Source organism: Vipera ursinii (assembly GCF_947247035.1).
Source record: "Vipera ursinii genome assembly, chromosome: 2".
NCBI classification, from domain to species: Eukaryota; Metazoa; Chordata; class Lepidosauria; order Squamata; family Viperidae; genus Vipera; species Vipera ursinii.
This window is the reverse complement of record NC_139513.1, coordinates 70,488,412-70,514,967: the sequence shown is the minus strand read 5'-3', so window position 1 is coordinate 70,514,967 and position 26,556 is coordinate 70,488,412. Positions and strand designations below refer to the sequence as shown.

Genomic DNA, 26,556 nt, shown 5'->3' with positions numbered 1-26,556 from the left:
TAGCTGGGCAAGCCTGGCTCGCCAGGACTCCAGCTCCCAGAGGGAACGGCGGCACCAGCGGCAGCGGCACTCGCTTGGCGGGGGGGAAGAGAGCGAGTGATCAATCACGGAAAGGAAGATGGTGGTGGAGCGAACGGCGTGGTTCCCCCGTGAGGCAGCGACCGTACCCGTCGATCCACAACGTCGAGGCGCCGCTCGGTCAGAAACCGTCTCCTGATAACCGCTCGATTTAGCCATGCCCCGATCACGCCGGGGAGAAGGTTCCCGCCGAGGCGGGCGAGGTAAGCGCGGGCAAGAGCGAGCGGCTTTGGGCGACCGACCGCCTGCCTCCTCGCCTCTTTGGGGTGGAAAGCCCGGCGGGAGCTCGCTCTCTTTCTCTCGAGGAGAAGGAGGAGAAGGGAGAGCCTTAATCGCTCTGCCTGCCGGCGCAGCTCCGGTGTGGCCTTGGAGGACCTGTAGCAGCTGCCACGGCGGCAAGCCAGGCTGGAATGCCGCGTGTCAGGAGGGACCGGCGCGCCCGGAAAGCGGATCTTCTTCTCGGCTCCCTTGACTCTTACAGGCGCCCAGGGTGGAGAAGCGTGGGTGGAAAGTCTTATTTTTATTTTATTTTATTTTTATTTTAATTCCATTTATATCCCGCCCTTCTCCGAAGACTCAGGGCGGCTTACAAGCTTAGCAGTGGTGTGGATGGTAAATTTGGGGGGGGGGGGAAATATTGAAATGATATGTCCATCGCTTGCCCGGTACATTCACCTGAAATGTTGTTAATCCCCAAATTCGAGCAAATGTCTTTTAAATGAAAGAAGAAAATCCCACTTTCTGGTTTTCCAGTTCTTGACCCTGATTGAATATCCCTCCCCCGCTTTGGCCTTCTCTTTGCTTGCTTCTTAGGAGAGACTAAATGGTTTCCGGAATATAAGACCACATAGAGATCTTTGTTTGGGAAGATAAACCGAGTTTCTACTTTGTTGAATACACATTGGTTTGTATGCATTAAAAAAGTGTATTATGCGGTGGGCTATGCAGGCCACGTTCGCATGTGGTGTGCTGAGTGAGAATGCCTAAGTCTTAAGATCTGAAAACAAGAAAAGAAGGGTGGACTCTGCCATTATGCTCTGACACGAACTGGCTGGATAATGTGACAGACTGCATAAAGTATATTGGTGTTCTAAGCTGTGTGAAATAAAGTAGGCTTGATAGAATAAGAGAAACAGGATGTGATGCCATTGCATGGTTGCCTATCAACCAGCTCTTGTGCTGTTCATGTGCCCATCTAACTTTATTTTATTTATTTATTTTATTTTATTATATTTATATACCGCCCTTCTCCCGAAGGACTCAGGGCGGTGAACAGGGCACATATAAAAAATACAAATTACAAAAATTAAAAAAAGAATTAAATAGTAGCCCAGCTAAAACTTTGCCTTTCTACCAGAAAAACACTGCTGAAACTTGTAGTTATAGGCATAGAATTCTAACTGCTGATATTATCTCTATAATCTAGATGAATCTGCTGTGGGTTGCTGAGAACAAATAAATGTCAGTGTTCACTTTTCATCTCACTGATTTACCACTCTGCTTTGTACTTTGATTTTTGTAAGTGAGAAAGTAGCTGTATCCACAGTTGTCAAAAAGTAATGCTTGTATTCCTGTTGTATAAAGAGGATTACATGCTGGCTTCATAGTTAAATGTTTAACACTTAATTCTCTGCGGCCTAGATGTCTCGGAGAAAGCAGTATTTGCCAGCTCTGTACTATTTCTGCTATGGTCATCAAATGTTTATATGACCAGATGACCATTATATTATTTCAAGTAGTTTCTGTGTATTGCTGTGTTCAAAATTGAACAACTTGTGTGATAGTACACAAGTACAAGCAGCTTTTGTGCACAGAAACCCAGAGTGACAATATGAATGATGAAACTTTCGCCATGGGGTGAAAAATGAGTGACTAGTTGGCTTCACACATTGCATTAAACCATAATACTCTTTGGTTTTGATTTAGTGTAACATTTGAACACAACCATGGCTTGTCCTAGAAAATATGGTTAAAACAAATCATGGTTTACTCTAAAATGAAAGGCCTTTGAATCAAATGGAGGGGAAATATAGTCTTTGACTTACAACCACAATTGAGCCCAAAATTTCTGTTGCTAAGCAAGACAGTTATAAGTGAATTTTGCCCCATTTTACACCTTTCTGGTCACAATTGTTAAGTGAATCACTTCAGTTTTAAAATTACAGTTTGTTAAGTGAATCTGACTTCCCTATGGACTTTGCTTATCAAATGGTTGCAAAAGGACCTCAGAACACTGCAACCATCATAAATACGAGGGCAATTCAGAAATAAACCTCTGTTTGGTTATCAATGACAGACACTCGCAGATACAGAACTTTTATTTTACACATTAGAAAACTGTATTGCATTACTTTTCGACATAATTGCCATTCAAATTGAGGCACTTGTCATAACCTCTTACAAGGTTTGAAATTCTTAAGTATGGTTTTGTGTGTGTGTGTGTATGTGATCAAAAATATCCCAATGGAACTGCTTCAGAAGTTCTTGGGTGTGTCTAGTGGTGTGCGGGCGAGCATTATTGTGAACCAACACCACACCGGAAGTGGTGCCATAGAAAATCCTCCCAAATGTGAAGATGCCAAAGGAGTACTGCTAGTGAAGTTCATGGAGCAACCATCAATTCAGAAGTCTACTGTGAAATGTTATGAAAACTCAGACAAGCCATCCATAATAAGTGTCTGGGCATGCTGGTGTGGTGTTGGTTGTAGTTTTCTAATGTGTATAATAAACGTTCTATATCTGCGAGTGTCTGCATTGATAACTAAATGGAGGTTTATTGCCCTCGTACATGCCAGTTGCCAAGCTCAGAATTTTTATTATGTGACTGTGGGCATGCTGCAAGGGTTGTCACTTTTGGAAAAAGTGCTGTTATAACTTAATGGTAATGGTCACTAAACAAATGGTTGTAAGTTGAGGTCTACCTGTACCATTATAGAAGACATGATGGTAGCCTTCCTATTATTCAACACTTAGATGTAACCTAATTGACTACATCTCATTCATCCTTGCTTCCCTTGTTTATATAAAGTAATATTACTTGCTTTAGTTTAGTCCATTGGCTGGATTCATCCAACATCTATACCTAGATGTGACTAGATGCTGCTGAAATTTTTTTATATAAATGTAGCCACTGTGATTGGCTTATTTTACAGTATGGTTAATTCGGTAAACTGTGATTCAGCTGACTGGGTTATTCTGTGCAAACAGAATAAGGATCTTATATTGAATTACAGAATTGTGAAAAACATTCGAATCTACCATGTGTTGTAATTAAGCAGGCCAGGTTACCTTGCAGAAGGCCAGATTCTTATCTATGAAGTCTCCCATTGTAGAAAAGTAAAATTCTCCACACACTGCAGTTTTTCTGAGGGAATGAAAGCAGTGACACTTGTCATGTGTGTGTCTTTTCATTGTGCTAATTCAAAAAGAAAAGAAATGTGGCATGCTGATCTACTATAGAAATGTCACAAAATCCTCCTGTAATGCATGAAAGTAAACATGACGTCAGCTAAACTACATGAATCAGCTGGTTCCAAGGCCACCCAGCTGCTGGTGCCCTTAACACTTTGCATGATTTTTTGATGTCAGCCCTGGAAGAAGAACTGAGTTTCCCCTCTATATGTCATGGAACACTCCAGCTGGACAGCTGAATACTGGCTAGTCAGTCTCCTCTCTATTTATTATTATTTTGTAATATCCTCTATAAAACCTGGGATGTGTTACTTTGCTAAGTAACTTTGCTAAGGGGTGTTCATGGATGTGTTCTGCAGTTAGAAGAAGTGAAGAAGACATGCAGTCTTTGGACCCAGCAGCCCCAGAAGAAAAAACAGGAGTCATCTGCAACATTCAGCGTAATGACTGCACACCAACTAGCAGTCAGAAGACATGATGGTTTCACAGCCTATGGACAGACTTAACCATATTTTCAGTTTGGAATCTGTGACCATCCTAGACAAAGCCAAGTCCAAAAATGCTAGGGAATTTCTAGAAGCCTGGCACTCTGACAAATTAGCCATCAATAGACCCATAGACATAAACAGTATCTATATACTATGCAAAAAAAGGCAATCAACAAGCCAAAAAGGGAACAAACCACCTCCCCACCAGCAGTCAGCACCCAAATGAGCATAGATTAACTCCCAAGATTAACATCAGACCAACAATCAAGTAAACAATACCCCAAACAAGGATCTGCCAGCAAGCTAACTGTTAATAGCCCAACCAAAGAGCCTCCAAGACCATCCCACCAACACTGACAGGGCAGATCACTAGAATATAAACAGAAAAAACCCCACTCCTTACTAGCACTGATGATGTTTGGGTAAAGAAACGTCTGCAAAAAAAAAAATCAAGTTCAGAGAGCACCAAGAACCCTTCATTTCAACCCTGAGCTACAGATAATTCTCCTTTATTGGTGGAACTTCTTTTGACAGACTGAGTTTTCAACTAGCTGATTTATTATTTAAAAAACTCCTAAAAAACACAGGAGGCCATAATAATCACAGTTCTTCATGCTCTAGTACAGGGGTCGGCAACCTCGGCTCTTTTATGACTCGTGGACTTCAACTCCCAGAATTCCTGAGCCAGCTACGCTGGCTCAGGAATTCTGGGAGTTGAAGTCCACGAGTCATAAAAGAGCCGAGGTTGCCGACCCCTGCTCTAGTATCAACTAATAATAGCTCCTAATTTTCATTGGGTATATGGCTGCTTTTGAGGACTTGGGTTTGATATACAACAGATAGGCTGTAAGCCTACAACAAAGCACACTTGATTAATTGGTTTCCTGTATATTTCCAGGTATAATTCAAAATTATCAATGATTGTGCCATGGGTGCTGCTTCCCTTGAAACCTGTCAGTTCCTTGAAATTACCTGATACCACCCTTGGCTTGCACACTGGATGGAATCAGGGGCATGGGGACGTCTTCTCTGGTGGAATCCTAACTCCAATATCCTCCTTGGAATGGGTGGCTAGCATTTTTAAGTTGGTCTTTTAGGATTTTAGCCAGATCATTGAACAGTACAGGTAGTCCTCAACTTACAACAGTTTGTTTAGTGACTGTTCAAAGTTACAACAGCACTGAAAAATGTGACTTATGACAGTTTTTCAAAGTTACAACCCTTTGCAACATCCCCATGGTCATGTGATCAAAATTCAGATGCTTGGCAACTAGTTCATATTTACGACCGTTTCGGTGCCCTAAGGTCATGTGCTCCCCTTTTGCGACCTTCTCACAGGCAGAATCAATGGGGAAGCCAGATTCACTTAACAACCAGGTTCCTAACTGATCAACTGCAGTGATTCACTGAACAACTACGGCAAGAAAAGATCGTATACGGGGCAGAATTCACTTAACAAATGTCTCAGTTAACAACAGATATTTTGGGCTCAGTTGTGGTCATACGTTGAGGGCTACCTGTATAGTCCACTGGATTTTCTTCATCGTTCATTTTATTTTCTGCTGATGTATTTGGAAATTGCTACTTTTTTTTTTTATTGAAAAGTTTTATAAAATACAATTTTCCTTTAAAAAAACCCCCCTTCCCCCTCCCTCCTCCCCTCCCTACCTCCCCCCTATCTCCCCCCCTCCCCCTCCCCCTCCTCCCTCCCCTACCTCCCCCCCTCCACTTCCCCTCCTCCCCCCTCCCCCCCCCCCCCCCCCCGACTTCCCAGAGCAAAATACAAGGTATATATCTAAAAGGCAATCATAAACAATCATATACTAACAATTATAAACTCTAAAATCCATCACTCTCTAGCTTGTATATAGTAAACCAATCCTTAATAATACTAAATATATATAAAAAACTAAAATAAAAGAAAACTAGCATCATTCCCATCTATGTTCTTCCACATCACTATTACCTTAACATATTCTCATTTGCACATTAATAAATAGTTCTTACACAAATTAACCCACATTAACCCACAAAACTTTCTTCCTCTTCCTCTGTAGTAAGTTGTCCATTAATTCCAAATTAAAAAAAAAAAAATCTATTACCATACATAGCATCCCAAAACTTTTTTTTTTTTAAAAAAAACACAACAACAATCATTGCTGCAGGCGTTGCATTCTCCTGATGTATTGACATCGAAGGATCTTGAAAAACATACCCAGTTAATTTTGGAGTCAATGGGTGTTAAATTTCTACAGATGGAGGAGAAATTGGAGAAATTGGAGCAGAGAATGGAAGAAAGGATGGAACAGAAACTTAGAGAAATGAAGGTAGACATTTTGTCCTCAGTGCAAAAAGTTGCTAAATGTGTGGAGGTGCTGGATGATCAAGTGCAAGACTTGATTCAAAAGAATGCTTTATTAGAAGCAAAAGTATTGGAAATTGAAGATTTAAAAGACAAAATTGACAGTGAACAGAGCTTGGCCCAATTTTACCAGATGCAGTTTGCTGTGAGAATTAGAGGCCTAAAAGAGGATATTAAGGAAGATTTAAAGCAGCTGGTTTCTGAGGCTTTTGAGGGAGTATTGAACCATCCAGCATCTGAATTAAAACAAGGTATGGACAAAGTGTTCCGTGTGAATTCGTGGATTGCTAAACAGAGAAAGTTGCCTAGAGATGTGGTGGTTTATTTTGTAAAAAGGGAAATTAGAGATGAAGTTATACAAGCTGCCTACGATACCAAAGTTGTGATTGCTGGTCAACAAGTTCTGGTTTTAAAAGAAATTCCTCCAAAGATTTTAAAGAGAAGGAAGGATTTTATATTTCTTGTGCAAGAGCTCAAGCAAAGAGATATAAGGTTCAGATGGGAGATCCCAGTTGGATTGAGCTTCATGTATGATGGCAAAAGATACTGTTTGAGTAATGTGAAGCAAGCGCATGATTTTTATAATAATGTCTTGGAAGTAACCCCATCAACACTTCTGGAAGCTGCAGAGGGATCTGGAGAAGGAGAACATCAAGAGGATGAAGATGCACAGATAGACGAGAAGGGTACAGGAGGAGTTCAAGCTGCAACTCTTTTGGATGATCTTAGAGAACAGAGGGTGACGCGTGCTGCCTTAAAACGCTCGGAAATTGCTACTTTTTAAAAAATGTGGGCACCGAGTCTTTTAAGCTAGCATTGCCTTAAAAACTCTGTTCTGAAAGTTCTCCCACTCTCCATCTGTTGTGACTTTTTTCACAGTGTATTATTTTCAGCTTCCATCTCTAAGCTCTGTGTCCTCCCATATATATATATAAAATAGGCATTTTTGCAGCTCTGTAGTAATCTTTATCTCCCCTGATTTCAGCCTTAAGAATCTTAGCAGAGACCACTACAGCAGTGAAGGTGCTGTAAAGCCAGTGAAATGATTCTCAATCAGCAGACATTTTTTTCAGTTCCCTACCTAAAAGGTCTTCATGAAGACATTGGGGGAGAACCAAATACATGGTCTGTGAGGGATCCACCTTGAAATGGAATACTGATGTAGGTTTCAGCGAGGACCATTCTGATATGCATTAGAGTTAGACAGCCACCGATCCCCACCCCCCACCCCTGGGACCAAACCTGACTTTCCACTGACTGCAAATTTAGGATGCTGGCTTCTTTTGGCATGTGTTAGCAGGCTATTTGCAAGTACTCACACTAAATACAGCTTCAATTGCACATGTGCATCAGTTCTTGCTCTTTGTCTGAGTTAGAAATGCCAGATCACCTCTTGGTGATTGACAGCCCCTGCTGGTATAGCATGGTGACTCCAGCTTCCCTTTGTCCCAAGGTGGCACCAGACAGCCCTGTTTGCTTTGGGGCCCACCTGTGTGCTCAGTCACATCTGGCTTTTGCCACTGGTCAGCTTTCTGGTGTGTCAGCTGGAAAGCTAGAGACCAGTAACCCTTTCGTGGCACTCCCTTGCTGCTGACTTCTATTTATGGAGATGAGTAGTTTCGTGTCCCAGCTACACTGTTGCTAGGGTTAGGAGTTAAACTACATTTCCTGTTCCCAGTCCTCCTGTCTTTTGAATGCTTTGGGGGCTTCTCTGCTACTTGATCACACTGAAAAATGGAATTTGTGTTGTCTTATCCTGAACTTGTTTGTAGGCTGTGTTCACCTTTTCTATTTAGTAGAATAGCCTCTGTTCCCCCAAAAATGTAAAAAAAAGAAACTCCCCATTTAAATATTTTAATCAAAAGCTATTGTTACACGTGTAACAATATTCTCAGTTTTGGGAGCATTTGATCATTGGTCTTCCTTTCCTTGCTTGCTTATGAAGCAGAATGTCGAATCTAAGTATGCTTTCATATCCTTTGTTTTTACGATACAGAGTAATAATATCTTAATTATTGCAGGCTAATCACCACCAGCGTGCTGGGCCTGGTGTAGCTTGATTTATCCCGTTCTAACAAGAGAAGACTAGCTGGCTCGGCACAAGAGTTGGCTGCCTTCCCAGCTGCCTCCAGCCTTACTTCTCCATCAGGCTATCTAAGGGGAAGCACTCTTTCAAATACAGTAGCCAAGCAGACTGGAGATGCATCAGAGCACATTGCTTGGAACATGGATGCCATAGCAGTGATAGAGACAGACAACTAATATTAAAATACCTTTGCCACTTTTTAAAAAAGAAATAATGCACCAGGAGGTTAACCGCCCCTGGCTTAAGGCTAAGTCACACATTCCTGATGCTGCACCTGATGCTGTAATAAGTATGCTGTAAGCAGGTGCTGTCTTTACTTCAGAAATCGGCCGTTGAGATCTTACCTCACTCACTTAGCTTTCCAGGAGGCCCGCTGAGGCGATACATTTTCTCAGGCAGCGAAGCACGTTGAAGCCCGTTTAGTCTACATTTCTGCCGGCTTCCGTTTCAGAAGGAATTGATAGAAGCGACTGCAGCAGGCGGGCAGGCGGGCATGGCTTTTTGACCTGGGTGCCCAAACGATGGAGATTCTCCCGCCATAAAGGATGGCTTCATAGAAATTATGTAAGTGGTCACCCCAAATCCAGAGGCTAAACTCAACATTTTGTGGATAGCTGGTCCTTAAAGTATGAAAGCATTAAGAGCTTTCTTCTCTGTTAAGCCTCCTGTTTGCTTACTGGGACTATCTTTTAAAGGCTAATGTTTTATTCCTGTTTTGTTATTGTTTTTAGCAGTTATCCACGGTGGTCCGCTTAGAAAATATTTACCACACAGCTTGGATTCTGAACAAAATTATTTGTCGTCATAAATCTACCCCATGAGGGCTTTTATAGGTATTGAGCAAAGCCTGGTCCCTTAAAAGTCAGAGAGAGGTGATTGGGTTTCTCCCTGTTTCTTCCTTATTTTTGCACTTAGTGCTAATTATCTCCTAGTCCAGGCCTTCAGTATTTATCAGTAGAGTGTGCCAAAGCTGATAGGGCTAATTTAGTCAAAGGCCAGTAACAGGCTTATTGCTGTACATTGTAACAGAGCTATCTGACAATATAAAGGGATGGGATGGCTTTTCTTCTGGCTTTAGGTGAGTAGGGGGGGGAAAACAATTCTCTCTGCCACCATTGCCTTTTTTAACTTTTTCTGATTATAGTCTTATACACCAGAATGACTGTGGATTGATTGATCATTAATTGTTCTGCCTTATGTTAACCTTTGAGACAAATATTTTATAAGGTCTGTTATAGCTTGGAAGGCAATATTATGGAATATTATTGAAAAAGATACATTATTTGGGTAAATGTACTTTTACATTTACCCAAATAATGGGACGTGGTGGCTCAGTGGGTTAGGACGCTGAGCTTGTCGATCAGAAGGTCGGCAGTTTGGCGGGTCGAATCCCGAGTGCCACGTAGCAGAGTGAGCGCCTGTTACTCGTCCCAGCTTCTGCCAACCTAGCAGTTCAAAAGCACGTAAAAATGCAAGTAGAAAAATAGGGACCACTACGGTGGGAAGGTAACAGCGTTCCGTGCGCCTTTGGCGTCTAGTCATGCCGGCCACATGACCATGGAGACATCCTCAGACAAGCGCTGGCTCTTCGGCTTTGAAACGGAGATGAGCACCGGCCCCTAGAGTCGGAAATGACTAGCACGCATGTGCGGGGGAAACTTTACCTTTTTTACTTTACTTTTAAAAGGTTCTGCATCCTGATCTAGATCTTAAGTACTTGCGGTTTCAGAACTAGCCTTGGTAGCCCATATTCTGACTTTTAATTTTGCTTGTAATATCATTGACAGTAGGTTTTATAGTTTATTTTTGTGTGTGTGCGTGAAGTGGGTAGCTGTTTTTATTGTCCTGAGGCTTGGAGTTGCCTAGATTGATAATCTTGGTCTATGTTGTATTTTTGTGTATTCTAAGGTGCAGTAATTGCTATTTCTTGATTTGGTTCTAAAGCATAATATAACTATTAATGTTATTGATGAAAAGAAGAGATGCATTGTAGATAAGAGTAGTAAGAGTAGAAAGGAAACATAAAGCCTGATAGATCTGACAGTTGTATACTTCAACCTTCATCAGTCTCCCTTTCCATATGATGGGCATCTTGAGGAATGCTGCTTTATTAAGAATGTATGCATCCAAATAGCTACGTTATTTCTGTTTTGAGTTATTCCATCCCAAAAACTCCAACGGATTTTTCAGGTACAAATATATGTTGCAGTAGTAATAGTTTTAGTTATCTTTTATCAGGATAGTGAGTTCTCCTATGAAATAGTGAAAAGAATATTACTACTCTCTTGGTTTTTTAGATTTCTTATCAGGGATGGTAATAGTTTGTGGTGGCATAGTGACCAGCTTGTTGTGATTCTATGTACATCATTTTCTTGGCAATTTGTCTTTCCCCTGGAGTAAAGATAATGCACTTCACACTCTTCAGATACAACATTTGCTAGACAAATTCTAAATCCAATGTAGGTGATCGCCGTTGTGATCTTCTTTATGTCTTCCTTTAGGTGCTCGTAGCAACCCCAAGATGGAGTCTCCAGCAAGTGATGATGAAGCAGCTAGTGAAGTGCTCAGTCATTATAGCAGTGCCAGTGAAAGTGCCAGTATAGCTGAGGAAGTGACTGGTGAGTGGAGGCAAAAAATGGTTTTCAAAAACCCGATGGTTCAGTTTACTAAAAAAAAGCCATAGACCGGACTATTTTTTAATCTGGTAGATAGAGATATACAGTATTGGCTTGCAAATGCTGAATTTTCAATAAAGTTCCGTAATGAAAATACTTTGGTTATATAAATATCTATTTAATCTACAATCCCAACACAATGTATTTTTGCTATTGGCAGCTTCTGCTTATTTTGTTATTATGTTTTGGGTTCCCTAGACCAGGCATGTCAAACTCGTGACATCATGTGACATATTGGGACTGTTTTGCCATTGCCAGCAATGGGGTGGGTGCGGCTTCCGCATGGCATGTCCGGCCCGTGGGCCGGCAGTTTCACACCCCTGCTCTAGACAGTGAGTTTTATTAAAAGCTACCACTTTTGGAAAAAAATACTAAAATAATTACTAAATAGTAAATAATTACTAAAATATTATCACAAAACAGAATAATTCAGAACGATGATAAAAAGAAAGCCTAGTATGTAGCAATGATAAAGGTAAAAATCAGGGCTCTAAAAATGCCTTACAGTAGCAACAAGCTGATGGCCTGAATGGCTTTCAGCTGAATGGTTAAAAAAAATGTAAGCATTTTTATGCTAGTATTACAACCTCAGCCTTTACTAATTTCATCTGAGCTAATTCTTTTAAAACTAGAGCACTGTTAGAACAATGAACAAGTTCAAGAACTGCCAAGAGCCTGTTGAACAAATGCGTGAAACAAAAAGCTTGTTGAACTGCTAGGATAAAGAAACTTTTTTGCAGTTCTGCCAGTACCATTCAGACCTGATTTCTCCTTGTTCTAGGAGTGCAGGAAATCCAGGTCTTGAGTCTGTCTGGTCTGATATAGCTTTGTTCTTTTTCTTTTCTTCTCCTGCTGCTTTTCTCAGGAGGGGAAGCAGTAGATGAGCAAGCACAGCAAGAGGAAATGGAAGATAAATTAAAAGAATGCATCGACAATGTGATGGACAAAAGGTGAGATACGTGTACTTTTGGGTGCCCAAGACTAGTATTTAATTTTGAAGCCAAAACTTTATAAACTGTGTCCAAAATGTCCAAGCTATTATTTTGAAATGAACTTGCTAATCCTTGATGTAAATAGACATATGCATATGGCAGAAAGTGAAGAAGAACTAAAGAGCCTCTTGTTGCGGGTGAAGAAGGAGAGTTCAAAACTTGGGTTGAAACTAAACATTAAGAAAACCAAGATCATGGCATCCGGACCTCTCAATTCCTGGCAAATAGATGGGGAAGAAATGGAGGTAGCGACAGATTTTATTTTCCTGGGCTCCAAGATCACTGCAGATGGGGACTGTAGCCAAGAAATTAAAAGATGCTTGCTCCTGGGGAGGAAAGCCATGGTAAATCTAGACAGCACACTAAAAAGCAGAGACATCACCCTGCCAACAAAAGTGTGTATAGTCAAGGCTGTGGTCTTCCCAGTTGCAATGTATGGCAGCGAAAGTTGGATCATAAAAAAGTCCGAGCGCCAAAGAATTGAGGCCTTTGAACTATGGTGCAGGAGAAGACTCCTGCGAGTCCCTTGGACTGCAAGGCGATCAAACTGGTCAGTCCTAGAGGAGATCAACCCTAACTGCTCTTTAGAAGCCCAGATCCTGAAGTCAAAACTCAAATACTTTGGCCACCTAATAAGAAGGAAGGACTCACTGGGGAAGAGCCTAATGCTGGGAAAGATTGAGGGCAATAGAAGAAGGGGATGACAGAGAATGAGGTGGCTGGATGGAGTCACGGAAGCAGTAGGCGTGAGCCTAAATGGACTCCAGAAGATGGTAGAGGACAGGAAGGCCTGGAGGAACGTTATCCATAGGGTCACGATGGGTCGGACATGACTTCACAGCTAACAACAACATTACAGGTGACATGTATTATTTTCCAATAGCCTTTTCATCATTTTATTTGATGTTGTTGCACCACTATAGCCAGTTTATTGATGGCTCCACCTTCTGCTCCATCTTGGACAATGAGGCAGACCGAGCAGCTGGTGGATTGATAAAGTGACCTCTGAATTCGACACATCAGTTCTTCTTCCACAGGTTCCTATACCTTCTGCCTGGAGTTCATAACTGGTGGAAAATAAAACTGGACACAGCAACATCAATCACACATTTTATCAGAAACAAATGGGCAACTCTGCCCACAATTTGCTTGCACATTTGGAAATTTGAGCTGTGGCATGGATTTTAATTTTGTTTAGCACAAATTGGTTTTGGGCAGGGTCTAAATTGAGAAGAATTGTCTTGACTGTGTGGAACTCAGTCAAGACTTCTTGAAAGTCAGAAGTAACATCAGGCTGCATGCTAAGAACAATTCTCCTTGCAATAAGGTGGGTGCATAGAAGAAAGAATAGTGGGAACACTAACGCAGAATTGGATATATTTTTCAGCCCATTCGCTTACTCGTGGGAGATACTAAGTTCTCTGCATTTGTTTTACCTTTAGGAAATTCTATTGTCATTTCCAGTTCTGAGAGGTTTTTTAGTAGTTTTACCTTTGGCAAATGTCTGAAATTAAGGCTTGTTCCAATAGAAGAGAATATATGTAACTCAGGATTAAACTGTGGAGTCCTTGGTGCTCTCAGAGCTTGGTTGTTTGCTTGTAGATGTTTTATTATCTGATTAGGTGACATCATCAGTGCTGGTAAGTGTGGTGTTTGTTCCCTTTTTCTATACAATAGTTTACTCAGTTCTTTTCATAACACATGGACCTACTTTCACGTGGAAAACTCACAGACAGAATCAGCCATAGTTTCAACTGGGAAAATGAAAATCCTAGACCAAACCAAATCACAAAAGACAAAGGAATTCCTTGAAGCCTGGCATTCAGACTAATCAGCCATTAATAAATAGAGCTAAACCATGTTTGCACACCCTTCAAATGAGACAGTGAAAAAAATCTGAGAATTAAACAAAAATAACCAGAACATATCCTCTCTAGCAACCAACATCCAGATAAGTAGGGATTGATTCTAGGCAACCAAGCAGAACACAGTACTCTAATTGAAGAAATACCTAGGAGAAAATCATATCTCCTTCAACACTGGGAATTTAATTTAATTTAATTTAATTCAACTGCTGAATTTAAACAGGGAGAAAACCCCATACTCACTAGCACTGATGATGTTACTTAGTCAGGTAATGAAACATCTGCAAGCAAATAGCCGAGCTCAGAGAGTACCAAGAACGCCACATTAAAACTTGGATCCTTCTTGGAGTGTTAGTCAGTTATATCCTTTCTGATTCTTCCCTTGGTTTTCAGTTCCTTTGACCCATCCCACCCAAGAACTAGTCCTCCCCTTTCCATCCACAGAGGATGCACTTGCTTACATCAGACCCTGAGCTTGGAGATCTGACATCCCTATTAGCACGTAGGAAATTGGAAGCTTTGCCAAAATTGTTACCACGTTGGCCAAGCTTGGCTCGATGCAGATCCATTGAAAAGATTTGGCGAAAGTTCACTGAGCCCTTGGCACAGTGATCTGCATTGCACAAATTACTGCTGCCCTTATTTGATTTTAATTTTTTAATTTTATTAGATTTATTTATGGCCAGGCTTCTCAGTTATGCAGAACAATAACTGGACAATAACTTCCCACTTCCCCTTCTCCTTTTAACAAAAAAAAATCAATTTAATCCTCTATGCTGATAACTTTCAGTGATTCTTTTTCATTCCCTCGCTCATCTTCTCTTGGAGCTTAAATAAAGAATGTTGGAGGAAATCATTATATCTTCACACTTTGGATCCTGGGGTTTGCCAACTGTGCATTTGGATTGCATTTTGCTCCCAGAAATATCAATCTACACAGTTTTTGGAATAATAGAATTATAGAATAAAGAATTACAGGTACTCCTCAAGTTACAATGAGAATTGGGGCTGGGATTGCCTTTGCTGAGCGATGTGGCTATTATAGCATGACATTACATGATCATATTGCATTATAGCCAATCCCAGTTGCTGTTATAATCCCAAGACACACTGGTTGTAAATGGGGATCCCAGGTAAGAAGTGAGAGGGGAGGTAGGGGAAGGCCAGGTGAAGGCCAATGCAGGCCACAAATGTCTTGGGGAAGGACCTGAGAAGCTTAATGCAGGCCATGAGCCAGGGAATGGATGACACATTGGGACACGAAGGTAGGAAGGTCAGGAGGACTTAGTAGAGCAACCTTGCAACCTTCCTCGATGGCTTTCCCATTGACTTTGCTTCTGGGAAGCCAGCAAGCAAGGTTACAAGTGATGATCACATGACCACAGGATGTTGCAACCATTATAAGTGTGAGCAGGTTGCTAAATGCCCAAGTCCCAGTCACAGGATTGTGGAAGTCTTGCTACAGCCAGAACCAGTCATAAGCACCACTTGTTCAGTGTTGTTGCAACTTCAAACAGTCTCTGGACAAGTGATCTACCTGTACACATGGAACATGATATATGTATGAAGCAAACGTGATCATGTGCACATGTCTTTGAACCTGCATTGGTCTTCCCACCTCTCCTTTGCCAAAAATTAGATATTAAGGAATACATAATGTAGCGGTTACATCATAAAGACTCCATCAAATTGAACTTGTCTTCTGGTGACTACATATCCATGTAGTTTTCTTCTCTACAATATAGCATGGGTTTTATCATTGCCTTCTCACTTTTTTCTCTTTTTTAAAACTTTCTAATCCAGCCCTGAGATCTCCTAATCATTTCCTATCCAAATACTAACCAGTTTCTACCTTGCTTAGGTGAGAAGGTTGCTTAAATATTGCTAAATGCTGAACTCTGATGCTATCATTATATTTAGGGGGTTTTTTTTCTTTGAAACCTTTTAGAAGGATAGTCTTAAGCCTCCTGTCTGCTATTAAGCAAGACTTTTTCTCAGCAGCAAGAAAAATTTAATGTGATATTCTGCTCAGGATTTATCTTATAATGTAGTAAGAAGAATTAATGTATTCTACAAGACTATTGTGAGAGTAAAATAAGGGTAGAGGAGAGCAGATGCATTGCACTGAGCTTCTGTAGGATAACCAGGTTATACGTACAATGAAATAAACCTTTTCATGCACACCTTGCTGACTGGCTTCTAGCAAATACATTTTTTGCCATTTATGCAGGGATTTTGCTCTCATCACCCAGACAAAAGAGGCAAGTAGGTTCTTTCCTAAGGATTAGAGGCAGGCAACTGGCATTGGTCTATCGTGTCTCCTCTCTATCCTTTACTTTATAACTTAAGAGAAATACTCCAATATAAAATTTGGATGAACAATCTATGGGGTGGAATGGGGTTGGGAAATTGCACTGAAGATACAAGCAGAAAGTCAATCTGGACCCTAATATAATATGTATTAAAGAAAGTAGGAAAAAAAGAGAAGTGCTGGGAAGCAGTGAACAGTGCAGAGTTAGGCTAGTTTCTCAAAGCCTATACAGTACCGTAGTAGCGATCCTGGTCACCTAGTATTATGTTAAGCTTAAATAGATAGACTTACTCAAATCTTTTTATTGAACAGCTACAAACAGCAAAGAGGATTTTGCTAGTTTTTGCTGATTTTTAAATTTAGGGCGCTCTCTATTGTTGACTGCTCTCTGTGGTACAAGAAATCAAGCTGGAAAACAACGCCTAAATCCAGAGCTCATCTTGGGAAACTAAAAATGGACAATCTTCATGGCTGCTGGTCTTGTGTATATAAAAGGAATTCTGACTGCAGCCTGATTGGCAGCGAGCAGTTGGGCAAATGCATACCCAGATTTTTTTAAGTTGGCAAATTTTGCCCAGTGGGTGCTTTTTGAGAAATCTCGGGTTAAATAATTCATTAAATTTGAGTATGATGCATCATTGGCATTCATGGAGATTGAGAGGGAGGACGTGGTTTCAGGCATGGTTTTGTGTTGCGTCTCTCATTTTCTTTCTCTCCTTCTCCCCCTCCACTCCACTTTTTTGCCATTCTAGTGCCAAGACACGGCAGGCTGCCCTAGAGAGCCTGAGGCTAGCATTCTCCTCCAAGACGCTCTTTGACTTCCTATTGGAACGCAGGCTTACCCTCACGGATTCCTTAGAGAAGTGCCTGAAGAAAGGTGAGCTTCCCAAGATTTTAGCCTTTGGGACTTGAATCACTGCAGTCAAAAGACTTCAGATGCTTTTGTTTAATGGCAGAATTAAGCATCTGCCTCACTTTTCTCCCACCGAAATCATTTGGGCTTGAAATAGTTGTAATCGATTGCTTTGCTAGTTCTTCAGTGTGGCACTTTTTAACTTGCGCCTTACTGCAACTGGACACTTGGACGGATAAAATACTTATTAGCGTATCAAATGTGATCTCGCCAATCACTGCAAAGATCTTGTAAGACAAGTTGGTTTCTGAAGCTGGGAGGGGTGGGAGATGAGGAAGATGAGGCTGATGTGTTCACCAGTGAAATGTTCAGCAAAGACCCTCCTGTCTTTTGCGCATTCATTCTCTCAAGTGCCCCTGCTTACTCCGAGAACTTGGGAGGTGGTATCCTTTTGGGAAGGCTCAGTTAGCTTTATAATAGCCACGTAAGCAGACAGATATAATTGCCATTATCAAACTGAAAACAGAAGTTAATAATAACAGAGTAATGGCAAGTCATGCTTTTAACTGCTTAAGAATTCTCTTAAGAGGGGAATGAAGCATCTTTAGAAACGCAAACTCTCTTGCAAAAATCATAAACTGGTTTTCTTCCATCTGTGTTGCATTAGTAGAGAGGTGTATAGGGTCTCTTGTCTTTGATGACCAAGGAATAAAACACATTTCCCATATTAATGTTGGGATTCGCTTACATCAGACACGTATGTATCTGTGGCCTTGGTTTAACTTTTGACGTTCCCTTTGTGTCCTGCAAGTCTTAAAATAAAAAATAATAATAAAAAAAGATTTGATGGTAGGCCTATACGGAAAGGAGACGACATTGTGTGTCCTGTGTCCCCACTCTATCCAGTCTCCTTTTGCTCCCAGTGTCTGTGATGTTGTCTGCTTTTCCCTTTTCTTGGTGTGGAGCCTCTGAATAGTTCTGTATCTCTTCCCCCTGCCAGGTAAAGGGGAGGAGCAGGCCCTTGCTGCTACCGTTCTTACACTACTGTGCCTTCAGATGGGCTCAGGGCCAGAAGGGGAGGAGGTCTTCCGCAGCCTGAAGCCGCTCCTCATCACCATCCTGACTGACTCCTCAGCCAGCCCTATTGCTCGGCAGAGCGTGAGTATTATCTCTTCCTCTGGTGTGCAGCAAAGGGTGATGCGGGTGGGAGATGCAGTGGAATCCTTGCTCTGAATGATTTTATCCCTCCCTCCCTTCCTTCCTTCCTTCCTTCCTTCCTTCCTTCCTTCCTTCCTTCCTTCCTTCCTTCCTTCTTTCCTTCCTTCCTTCTCTTATTTTGTCTACCCACTGACAGTGCGCAACTGCTCTTGGGATGTGCTGCTATGTTGCTGCTGCGGATATGGAGGTATGCTGGGGTTTGGGCTGGCTGGCTGGAATTAGCAGAGTGTTAGTCTGAGAGCTCCCTTGTGCTGCAGCTGGGGAAGACTGCTTTAGCCAGAAAGCTGTAGCATTGACAAGGTCTGGCAAACAACTAAGCTCAGAGAGCCCCACAAAGCTATAAACGGCAGACTTTCCCTTGCGGCTGTCTGCATTTCTCTCCTTGTTAGGTGCATTATATGAACACGATGTTCTTCTTCGTCCAGGGGTGTATCCGAAAGAAAAACGGAATTTGGAATGTTCTGACTCTTCATTAGCAGCAGAACTCTTAAGGGGGTCCTCGAGAAGGATGTGTTTCATTTTCTGTTAACTCCTGTCACACTTCATATGGTATTCTGTCCATGCAGTAAGCATCGTTTTTACGAAGAATTTTAGTCTGAGCTCTAAGAAGAATGTCTATATTTTTTAAAATTTATTTACTAAATGCTTATGCTGCCCATCTCCCTACTTGGATGACTTACTATACTACATTAGAAGGTTTGTATATATTCGTTTATTGGTTCCTTTTTTATCCTGCCTTTATGGACTTAAAGTGACTTAATTAATGTGACTTAATTAATGTATTACAGTGTTTTTATCCTCAGAACAACTCTTTAGGCTAGATTAGATCAATTACCTGATGAAATTCACAGGATAATGTGAATTAGCTCTTCCTCATTCTAGACGGACATGTTGTCTACCTATTCATCATGTACCTGGAGTTTCAAGATGTAGTAGGAGACCACTGTTTTCACCTCTTTAACCCCAGGACTGTCTGGGAAAATGAAAGTTGAGGTCCACCACATCCGATAGGCGTTAGATTGAGGAAGTGTATGTGTCCATTATACCACATGGACTATTTGGAATGGCATAGTGGTTGGGATTTAAAATGAGCTTGTTGAATCCCTGTCCCTAAATTTTTGCCAAGTATAAATTATTGTATCATTGAATCACTGAAGTCCAACATTTTCCTAAACTCTGCCAAGTAATCCAGAGATCTGCAGTCATTCCCAATCTACTTTATAACTCGACTATATCTCAGTTGGAAACCTTTTCAAAAAACACATGGATTGGGGATAAAATTATTAATCTTGGATGTGAGTCAGTCTTGCGACATGTCACTGAAAGCCGCAATTCTACTACGTCTGCTATTATCTTTTGTAGCTCACCTTATGAAAGGAAGCAGACTTTACTTGGTTTCCTTGTTCTTTTTTTGTTTGTTTCTTTTTTTTTTACTTCTTGTTTTTATTCTTTCCTGTTTTCGGATAACGCTGCTTAACCATTGCCAAGCACGCACTAGTTGTGTAAAACCAAACTTTTAAAATGCACATATCCAAATGCCAGGAGGTGTAGTAAATCTAGCCAAGGAAAAATACGAAGCACTTATTGTTAGCAATGAAGGAGAACATTTGTAGCTCAGGGTTGAAACGAGGGGTCCTTGGTGCTCTCCGAGCTCGCTTTTTGTCTCACAGACATTTCATTACCCTAACCAGGTAACATCATCAGTTACCAAAGAATCCCTGAGACACCACCCCCCCGGCCACACGGACAGGCAAGACACCAGAATATAAACTGACAGCAAAGAGCACTCCTTACTAGCACTGATAAATGTTACCTGGTTAGGGTAATGAAACGTCTGCAAGAAAAAAAAGCTCAGAGAGCATCAAGGACCCCTCACTTATTGTTAGAGTAAAAGAAAAGCAGAGAGCGAGCTTCCAATCTGCTGAGCTTTGGTGCTTTAGTTTCTAAAATGCAGTCAGCCAGACCTCCTTGTACCGAACATGTTCAGCAGTAGGAGTTAGCCCGAGTTAAAACTATTCCTCTGCCTAACCTTTCAAGTTGAGGCAAAGAAGCTGCTATGAGAAAATTAGCCGTAGAAGGAAGGGCTGTATTTCCCACTCTTCCGTTCCTTCTCATAGTATTCTCCTAGCCTAGCCCATAGGGTGCTTTAGTTCGAGAGCAAAAATGGGAAAGGTTCCTATAGGACAGCTTTGACTAAACCAGGGGTAGGCAACCTCGGCTCTTTTATGACTCATGGACTTCAACTCCCAGAATTCCTGAGTCAGCACTCAGGAATTCTGGAAGTTGAAGTCCATGAGTCATAAAAGAGCCGAGGTTGCCTGCCCCGTGGACTAAACCTATATGAGTAACTCTGCCATGCTTGAAGCACAGCAGAATTAGATCTAAAACAGTCAAGGGCCTACAGGTCAATCGTCATCAGGATCGGGAAGCCATCACACTCTGAACCCCTAAAAGAGTAACTAGAACTTGTTTAGCTTATTGCGTGAGAACTGACTGGTTTGTTCTCCTTTTTTTTTCAGGACCTTGTATCCTGTCTGGTCTGCCTGGAAGGTATCTTTGGCACTTCATGCAGCAAAGATGCCAGCTTGGCACCCTCCCACCACAGTCCTCTGCTCCAGATCTTGCATTGCAATGCACTTCAGTCTTGGTCGCTGCTCCTCACCATCTGTCCAGGCAGCCAGATTAAGAAGATCCTGGATGAGTGAGTTGATTTATCTTATCAGGCAGTATTTCTTCTAAGATGGAGGAAAGCCTTCTTCATTCTAATTGACACATAGAAACCATGATTTACTGCTTCACTGTAGGGAATCCATAGTTAGTTTTGCCCCTAGATCTTTTAGATGCAGAGAACAGGACGGTTGTTGCAAAAAAAAAAAAAGATATAGCAGCAACCTCTCTGCAAAATAGCTGGATGATTATGAGGATTCTCCCCTTCATTGTTTTGTTAGTTATCCTTAATTATCTTCTTCCACAGACATTTACCTAAACTGCCTCTGATGCTCTCCAGTGATAATGTCAATCTGCGGATTGTGGCAGGTGAAACAATTGCACTTCTATTTGAACTGGCCCGAGACATAGAGGTATGAAATTACTCTTCTGAGTCTTTCAGCTATATATGCATACATGCACAAAGACATATAATACTGTGTTGAACATTTTCCAGTCAAGGTGCCTTATAGGTCCATTGTGTTTAGAATAACGGAGGAGACAGGAATGAGAAAGCACAGAACCAGACCATGAGGCTATATATGCCAAAGTTGCTTCCAGCAACAAAAGGAAGTTTCTGTATGGTTTAAATCCTCTTCCCATTACGATGCACAGACTGCTCAGCAGTTGCTGACAATGAGACGCTTGGCTTGCTTGAAGAGTTGATCGGTTACCACTTAACTCGTGAGGCCCTTTGGTTCTGCAGAGCAGAGGGTCTGCAAAACAAGGGAGTCACATTGCACCCAACTTGGTTGGAAGCCTTTGGGGTTAGTAGAGGAAGAGCTGGCCACTGATGAATCTGCAGGCACAGCACCCAGCAGGGCCTAATCTACCTACACTTGAAATCTGGCCCTTGGACCATGACCCCCCCCCCAGGATGGCTAGCAGAAGTACTGTGGCCCTTGGGCTCATTCTAGTGGCTTGGATGATGAATGTACAGTAGATAACTCATAACTTTGGAATTGATATCATTGTGCTCTGACTGAGTTAAGCAGAATGATCCCTGGCCAAAGCTGGTGCTTAAACTGCTCACTATTGAATAAAAAGAACCCTCACTCCATATTTGTAAGTCTGTATTCCCATTAACAGCTTGGGTCAAATCAATAGATACCATTTCCTTTTTGTAACTAAATGCGGGCCTGATCACTTCGTTTGCACAGGAGATCCTACGAGCCAGAACCGAGGCTGGTAATTCTTCCTTTTTACCTGATCTTAGAGTGAGGCCCCATCCCCTCCCGCATTGCTGAAATCTTGTGAACAAGCTAAAAGTCATGAGATTTCAGTTATCTCACTTCAAGAGGTATGAGATTTTGTGCAAGATTAATAATCTCCCCAGATTTTGGACATGCTTACTGTAAGTACATAGCATTAATACCTATTTTAATTAGGGTAGATATAGGTGGTATTTTGGGAAAGTGATAACCAACCCAGCATCCGCTGTAGACTTCTCATTTTTTATAGGGAAGAGTAAAATAATAACATTTGAAAGAGATTGACTTATTCCTTGCTTCCCATGCAAGACGGGCTGCCTTTTGCCTAAACTGGGCCCTTTAGGCTTAAGATCTGACTTCATTTTGGCCTTAGGAGGACTTCTTTTATGAGGATACTGACCTGCTGTGCACCAAACTAAAAGCCTTGGCCACTGACAGCAACAAGTATCGAGCCAAAACAGACCGACGCAAGCAACGCTCCATCTTCCGCGATGTCCTGCATTATATTGAGGTGCTTCTTCCTAACAGAGCTTACCGGGCACTACAAAAGCTATGCTAACTGGAATTTTGGAGGTTGGATGGGAAACGTGGTTCGGGAGCCCCTCTTCTGTTAAGCAGAGCTTACGGCTGTTTGGTTTTCAAAAGATCCTCGGGCACTTTTATTTCAGATCCTTACCCTCTCATAATCCCACACGTCAGAAGCATTCAAGTGGAGGCTAGAGAATCATCTTATCAGGAATGAAGCCTCCATTTGCAGTGAGGAGGAGACCTAATGACTTCCATGTCTCTTCCAGCTGTAGTCCAGATGGTGACTGTTCACTTTTGAGGAACAGTTACTTTGTGCATGTTGGGAGAAATTCCCTCCTTTTTACATGTTACCTAAATGTTCCACGGCTGAATTTTAGTATAGAAAATAGATTCCAGTCTCTACCTTAAAATCCTATTTGTCCTGGAACGGACGGACATCTGTTAGAGATTTCCTCCCTTCCCCTCCAGAGCTGAGGAAAGGTGTGGGTGCTTGCACAGCCCCTTGCAATAAAAGAAGCAAAGTTCAATCACAAAACAGCTTTATGATAATATCTATCCCAAGTAGATGGCTGTACTATCCTGTTTATAGAGTATTATCATAAAGCTGTTTTGTGACGGTTCAGAGCCCTGTGTTGGCAGTGCCTTGGTAAGTTCTTGTGTAGCTTTAAAAAAAAACCTATAATCTTAAAGTAGTTTGTCCCTGGACTCGGCATCCAAGAAGCCTCAGGGCATTTCCCAGCATATGAGGAGGTAACAGAGTCTGAGGGTCACCCTTCAGTAGTGAGGTTGCGGGGGGAGAGAGTTAATGAAAGCTCTTATTTTGGAATCCCCAAGAGCATTTCTTCTTCTCCAGAATGGGGAGTGCCATGAGGAGACCATCAAGTTTGGACTGGAGTGCATGTATGTGGACAGCTGGGCAAGGAGAAGAACATACAATGCCTTCAAAGAGGCCCTTGGTTCTGGTGTCAGACACCACCTGCAGGTAAGCAGATGTGGAATGTGGTGTGGTTTTGCTGAGAGATAGTAGCTTGGGACAGTTTTGGATAATTATGGGAAGCCAATCAAGACGGTAAGCATTGATCCATATAATCACCAGGAACTAATCTTAACTCAGTGGTGTCTAATTATTGCTGCTCAGTTTAAATATGGGTAGTGAAGCAAGCGTAAGATTTCAGCAGTGGACCACCAGAGTGGGATGCAAAAGTGATCTTCGGCTCCAGGGATCTCCTTATGTTAGCAGCCTCTCCCAGTATATCACCTAACGGCCTTCCTTTCTCTTTGCACTTCTCACCCCAGAACAATGAGTTGTTACGGGACACATTTGAGCTGGGACCGCCACTAGTCCTGGATGCAGCCACTGTTAAAGCCAGTAAGATCTCACGCTTTGAGAAGGTAGGCCATCAACGCTGTTGATATTTCTAGAGGTTTCTCCTTTAATTTGTTCAGGCTCTGTGTGGTGTTCTCTGATATCAGGGAAATAAGAAGCCTGCCTCAAAGGGAAAGATGGTAGTGTAAAATAAAGACTTCTCATTTCAAGCAATGCACAGGCTATATTTAAAAACCAGGCACTGGGAGCAAAATGGAGAAGGAACTGTTGCCTTTGTGCCTTGTTTCTGAACGTTCCAGAAGCTTCTAGTCCTCTGGAATTGCTTCACCCCAGCATTTGGATCATTCAGTCCTCTTGCCCTTTTGTAAGATTTGGCAATTCTGACTGTTCCCTTGGGCTTTAGGGCAGAGTTTGTCTTTAGGGCACATAGTAGTATTTTGATTGGTGTCCTCAGCGGCCAACTAGTTTTGAGTGTCTTGATATGCCTTTTTTATGATGGTTTTTAATTTGTTTGTAAGCCCCCACCACCATCACTAGGCATCATGTAGCCCGTTGAAGAAATAAATGAAATTGTTTGATCTAAATGTTTTCGTGCTGTTCCAGCAGGGTTACTCTGTCCTTACTGTTACAGAACTTCCTCTTCTTTCTCTGGTTCAGAATTACGTTAATAATGGGGGATATCCTGCAAGATGTAAAGGAGTTCAGTGTCACTACAACAAGAGAAATTACTTTGGGCCTGGTAGACTTAGACCATGATTTGTAATTGGCAGTTTTCTGAGCTAGTTGTGACCTATGTCTCTTCTCCCTCTGGCTGCCCCAGCACCTGTATAATTCTGCTGCCTTCAAAGCCCGAACGAAAGCAAGGAGCCGTGTTCGAGATAAGCGAGCTGACGTCCTCTGAGGGCTTGTTTCCTTCTCCTCTTCCTGCCTTCCATAGAAGCCAATGAACTACGACAGACCTGGACCACTGTGAACTTTGCAAGTGTGGAGAGATCCTGAGGCAGAAGCCCCCACATGGCCTCAACCCATTGAAAAATTGGGCTTGGGCCCTGTTCCCCTCAACACCCCCCCACACACACACACACACTTTCTTCGGGGGCTTTTATATATGTACAGAATGATATTTAAATGTCTTGGATGTTTGAATTATGGTGGGATGACAATGGGCAGGCGCCATTTTATTTTTTTAACCAAAAATTTAAGCGAGGTTAGGTGGTAGGGAGATTCTTCTCTCACCCCTGCTGCTTTTTTTAAGCCAGTAATTTTTTAACCCCTTTCCCCCTATCTCCATTACTGAATGTATTAATCAAAGACTGAATCTTCTCCCTTTGCCTCCTGCAGTTGTGAATTTTCCCAGTGAGGACTTTGGTGCAGAAGGTGGTTTTGGGATAAGGTTATCAACAGCAGTGTCCAAAATGGAGGCTGAAAAGGACTGGTTTGAGGTTGGGTGCCTTGGGATTTTCCCCTCTGGTGTTGAAGGTATTTTGCTGTGAGAAGGATGAAATGTACTTTAGAGATCAGTGTGGATGATTAAAAGTTAGGCTTGATAGCACATGAAGAAGTTACACCTCTTCTCTATTGACACCGTTGGTTAACATTGTTGGCCAAATTCTTATATCCTATTTATCACCACTTGTCATTTTCTTCCTGCTCTTTGGGAGTCAGCTTTGTTCCTCACTTATTTATTTATTTTTAATGGGAAACTGCTCTATTTGGATGACAAAAGGAGAAGTCAAACAAAGCTGGGCCTCAGGCTGAAAACAGTCCTTTCCTTGTCTTTGGGTTTTTTGGTAGGGTTGAGCATTCCTCTTTTCTCCACACCGAAAGAATTGACCCTATTATGAGGAAGTTCTCTGGTTTGTGGTCTGGTTAAAAAAAAGCAGCAGGCCTTTGACACCACAATTGATTTAGTTTTGTCTTTATTGTTCATTTTGGAGTGGGAGTGGGAAGCAATCCATAATGCTGTGGCAGTGGTGCTTCACCTTGTGACTATTTCGTTTTTGGCTAACTTGTCACTTTGATTTTTGCCATTGAACACAATGTTCAAATATGAGGCTAGGCAACCTTTCTGAGTCAGGGGCACATTTGTAATTTTGAGTGTCTGAAGTACATACTGAGAAAAACGGTGACCCTAGGACAGGGGTGTCAAACTGCCAGCTCGCAGGCCACTTGCATCATATGGAGGCCGGACCCACCACAGCTCTGGCAATGCAAAAAAAGTCATGATACATCGCAGCACCTCACGTGCCGCGGCGAGTTTGACACCCGTGCCCTAGGACATTGTTTACAAAATGGCTGCATTGTTTAACATGATCAGTCACCCAAACTTATTTCCTCAAAAGTGAACCTTCTGTCCTCCCCAACCTATTTTCTCAGTGGGTCATTGTGTAGTTCACAAGTTTTCCTATAAATAAATATGGTGCTAGAACTTTGTTCAACGGCATC

The 26,556-nt window shown here is 41.9% G+C and overlaps 1 protein-coding gene across 1 annotated transcript; it reads left to right on the top strand.

Moving 5' to 3' along the window:
- IFRD2 (interferon related developmental regulator 2) lies at positions 1 to 26,544 on the top strand. Its single transcript, XM_083354977.1, has 12 exons — positions 1 to 281; positions 10,927 to 11,043; positions 11,966 to 12,050; positions 17,021 to 17,145; positions 18,122 to 18,279; positions 18,476 to 18,526; positions 20,859 to 21,040; positions 21,314 to 21,419; positions 22,630 to 22,767; positions 23,638 to 23,766; positions 24,081 to 24,176; positions 24,932 to 26,544. The coding sequence occupies exons 1-12, from the start codon at positions 236 to 238 to the stop codon at positions 25,010 to 25,012; spliced, it is 1,314 nt and encodes a 437-aa protein (XP_083211103.1). The 5' UTR covers positions 1 to 235; the 3' UTR covers positions 25,013 to 26,544.
- The last annotated feature ends 12 nt before the right edge of the window (positions 26,545 to 26,556 follow it).

Coding starts and splice junctions, on each gene's coding strand:
- IFRD2 (XM_083354977.1), top strand. CDS start 236: ATGCCCCGATCACGCCGGGGAGAAGGTTCCCGCCGAGGCGGGCGAG. Junction 11,044..11,965: donor TATAGCTGAGGAAGTGACTG/GTGAGTGGAGGC, acceptor TGCTTTTCTCAG/GAGGGGAAGCAGTAGATGAG. Junction 18,527..20,858: donor TTGCTGCTGCGGATATGGAG/GTATGCTGGGGT, acceptor TTTTTTTTTCAG/GACCTTGTATCCTGTCTGGT.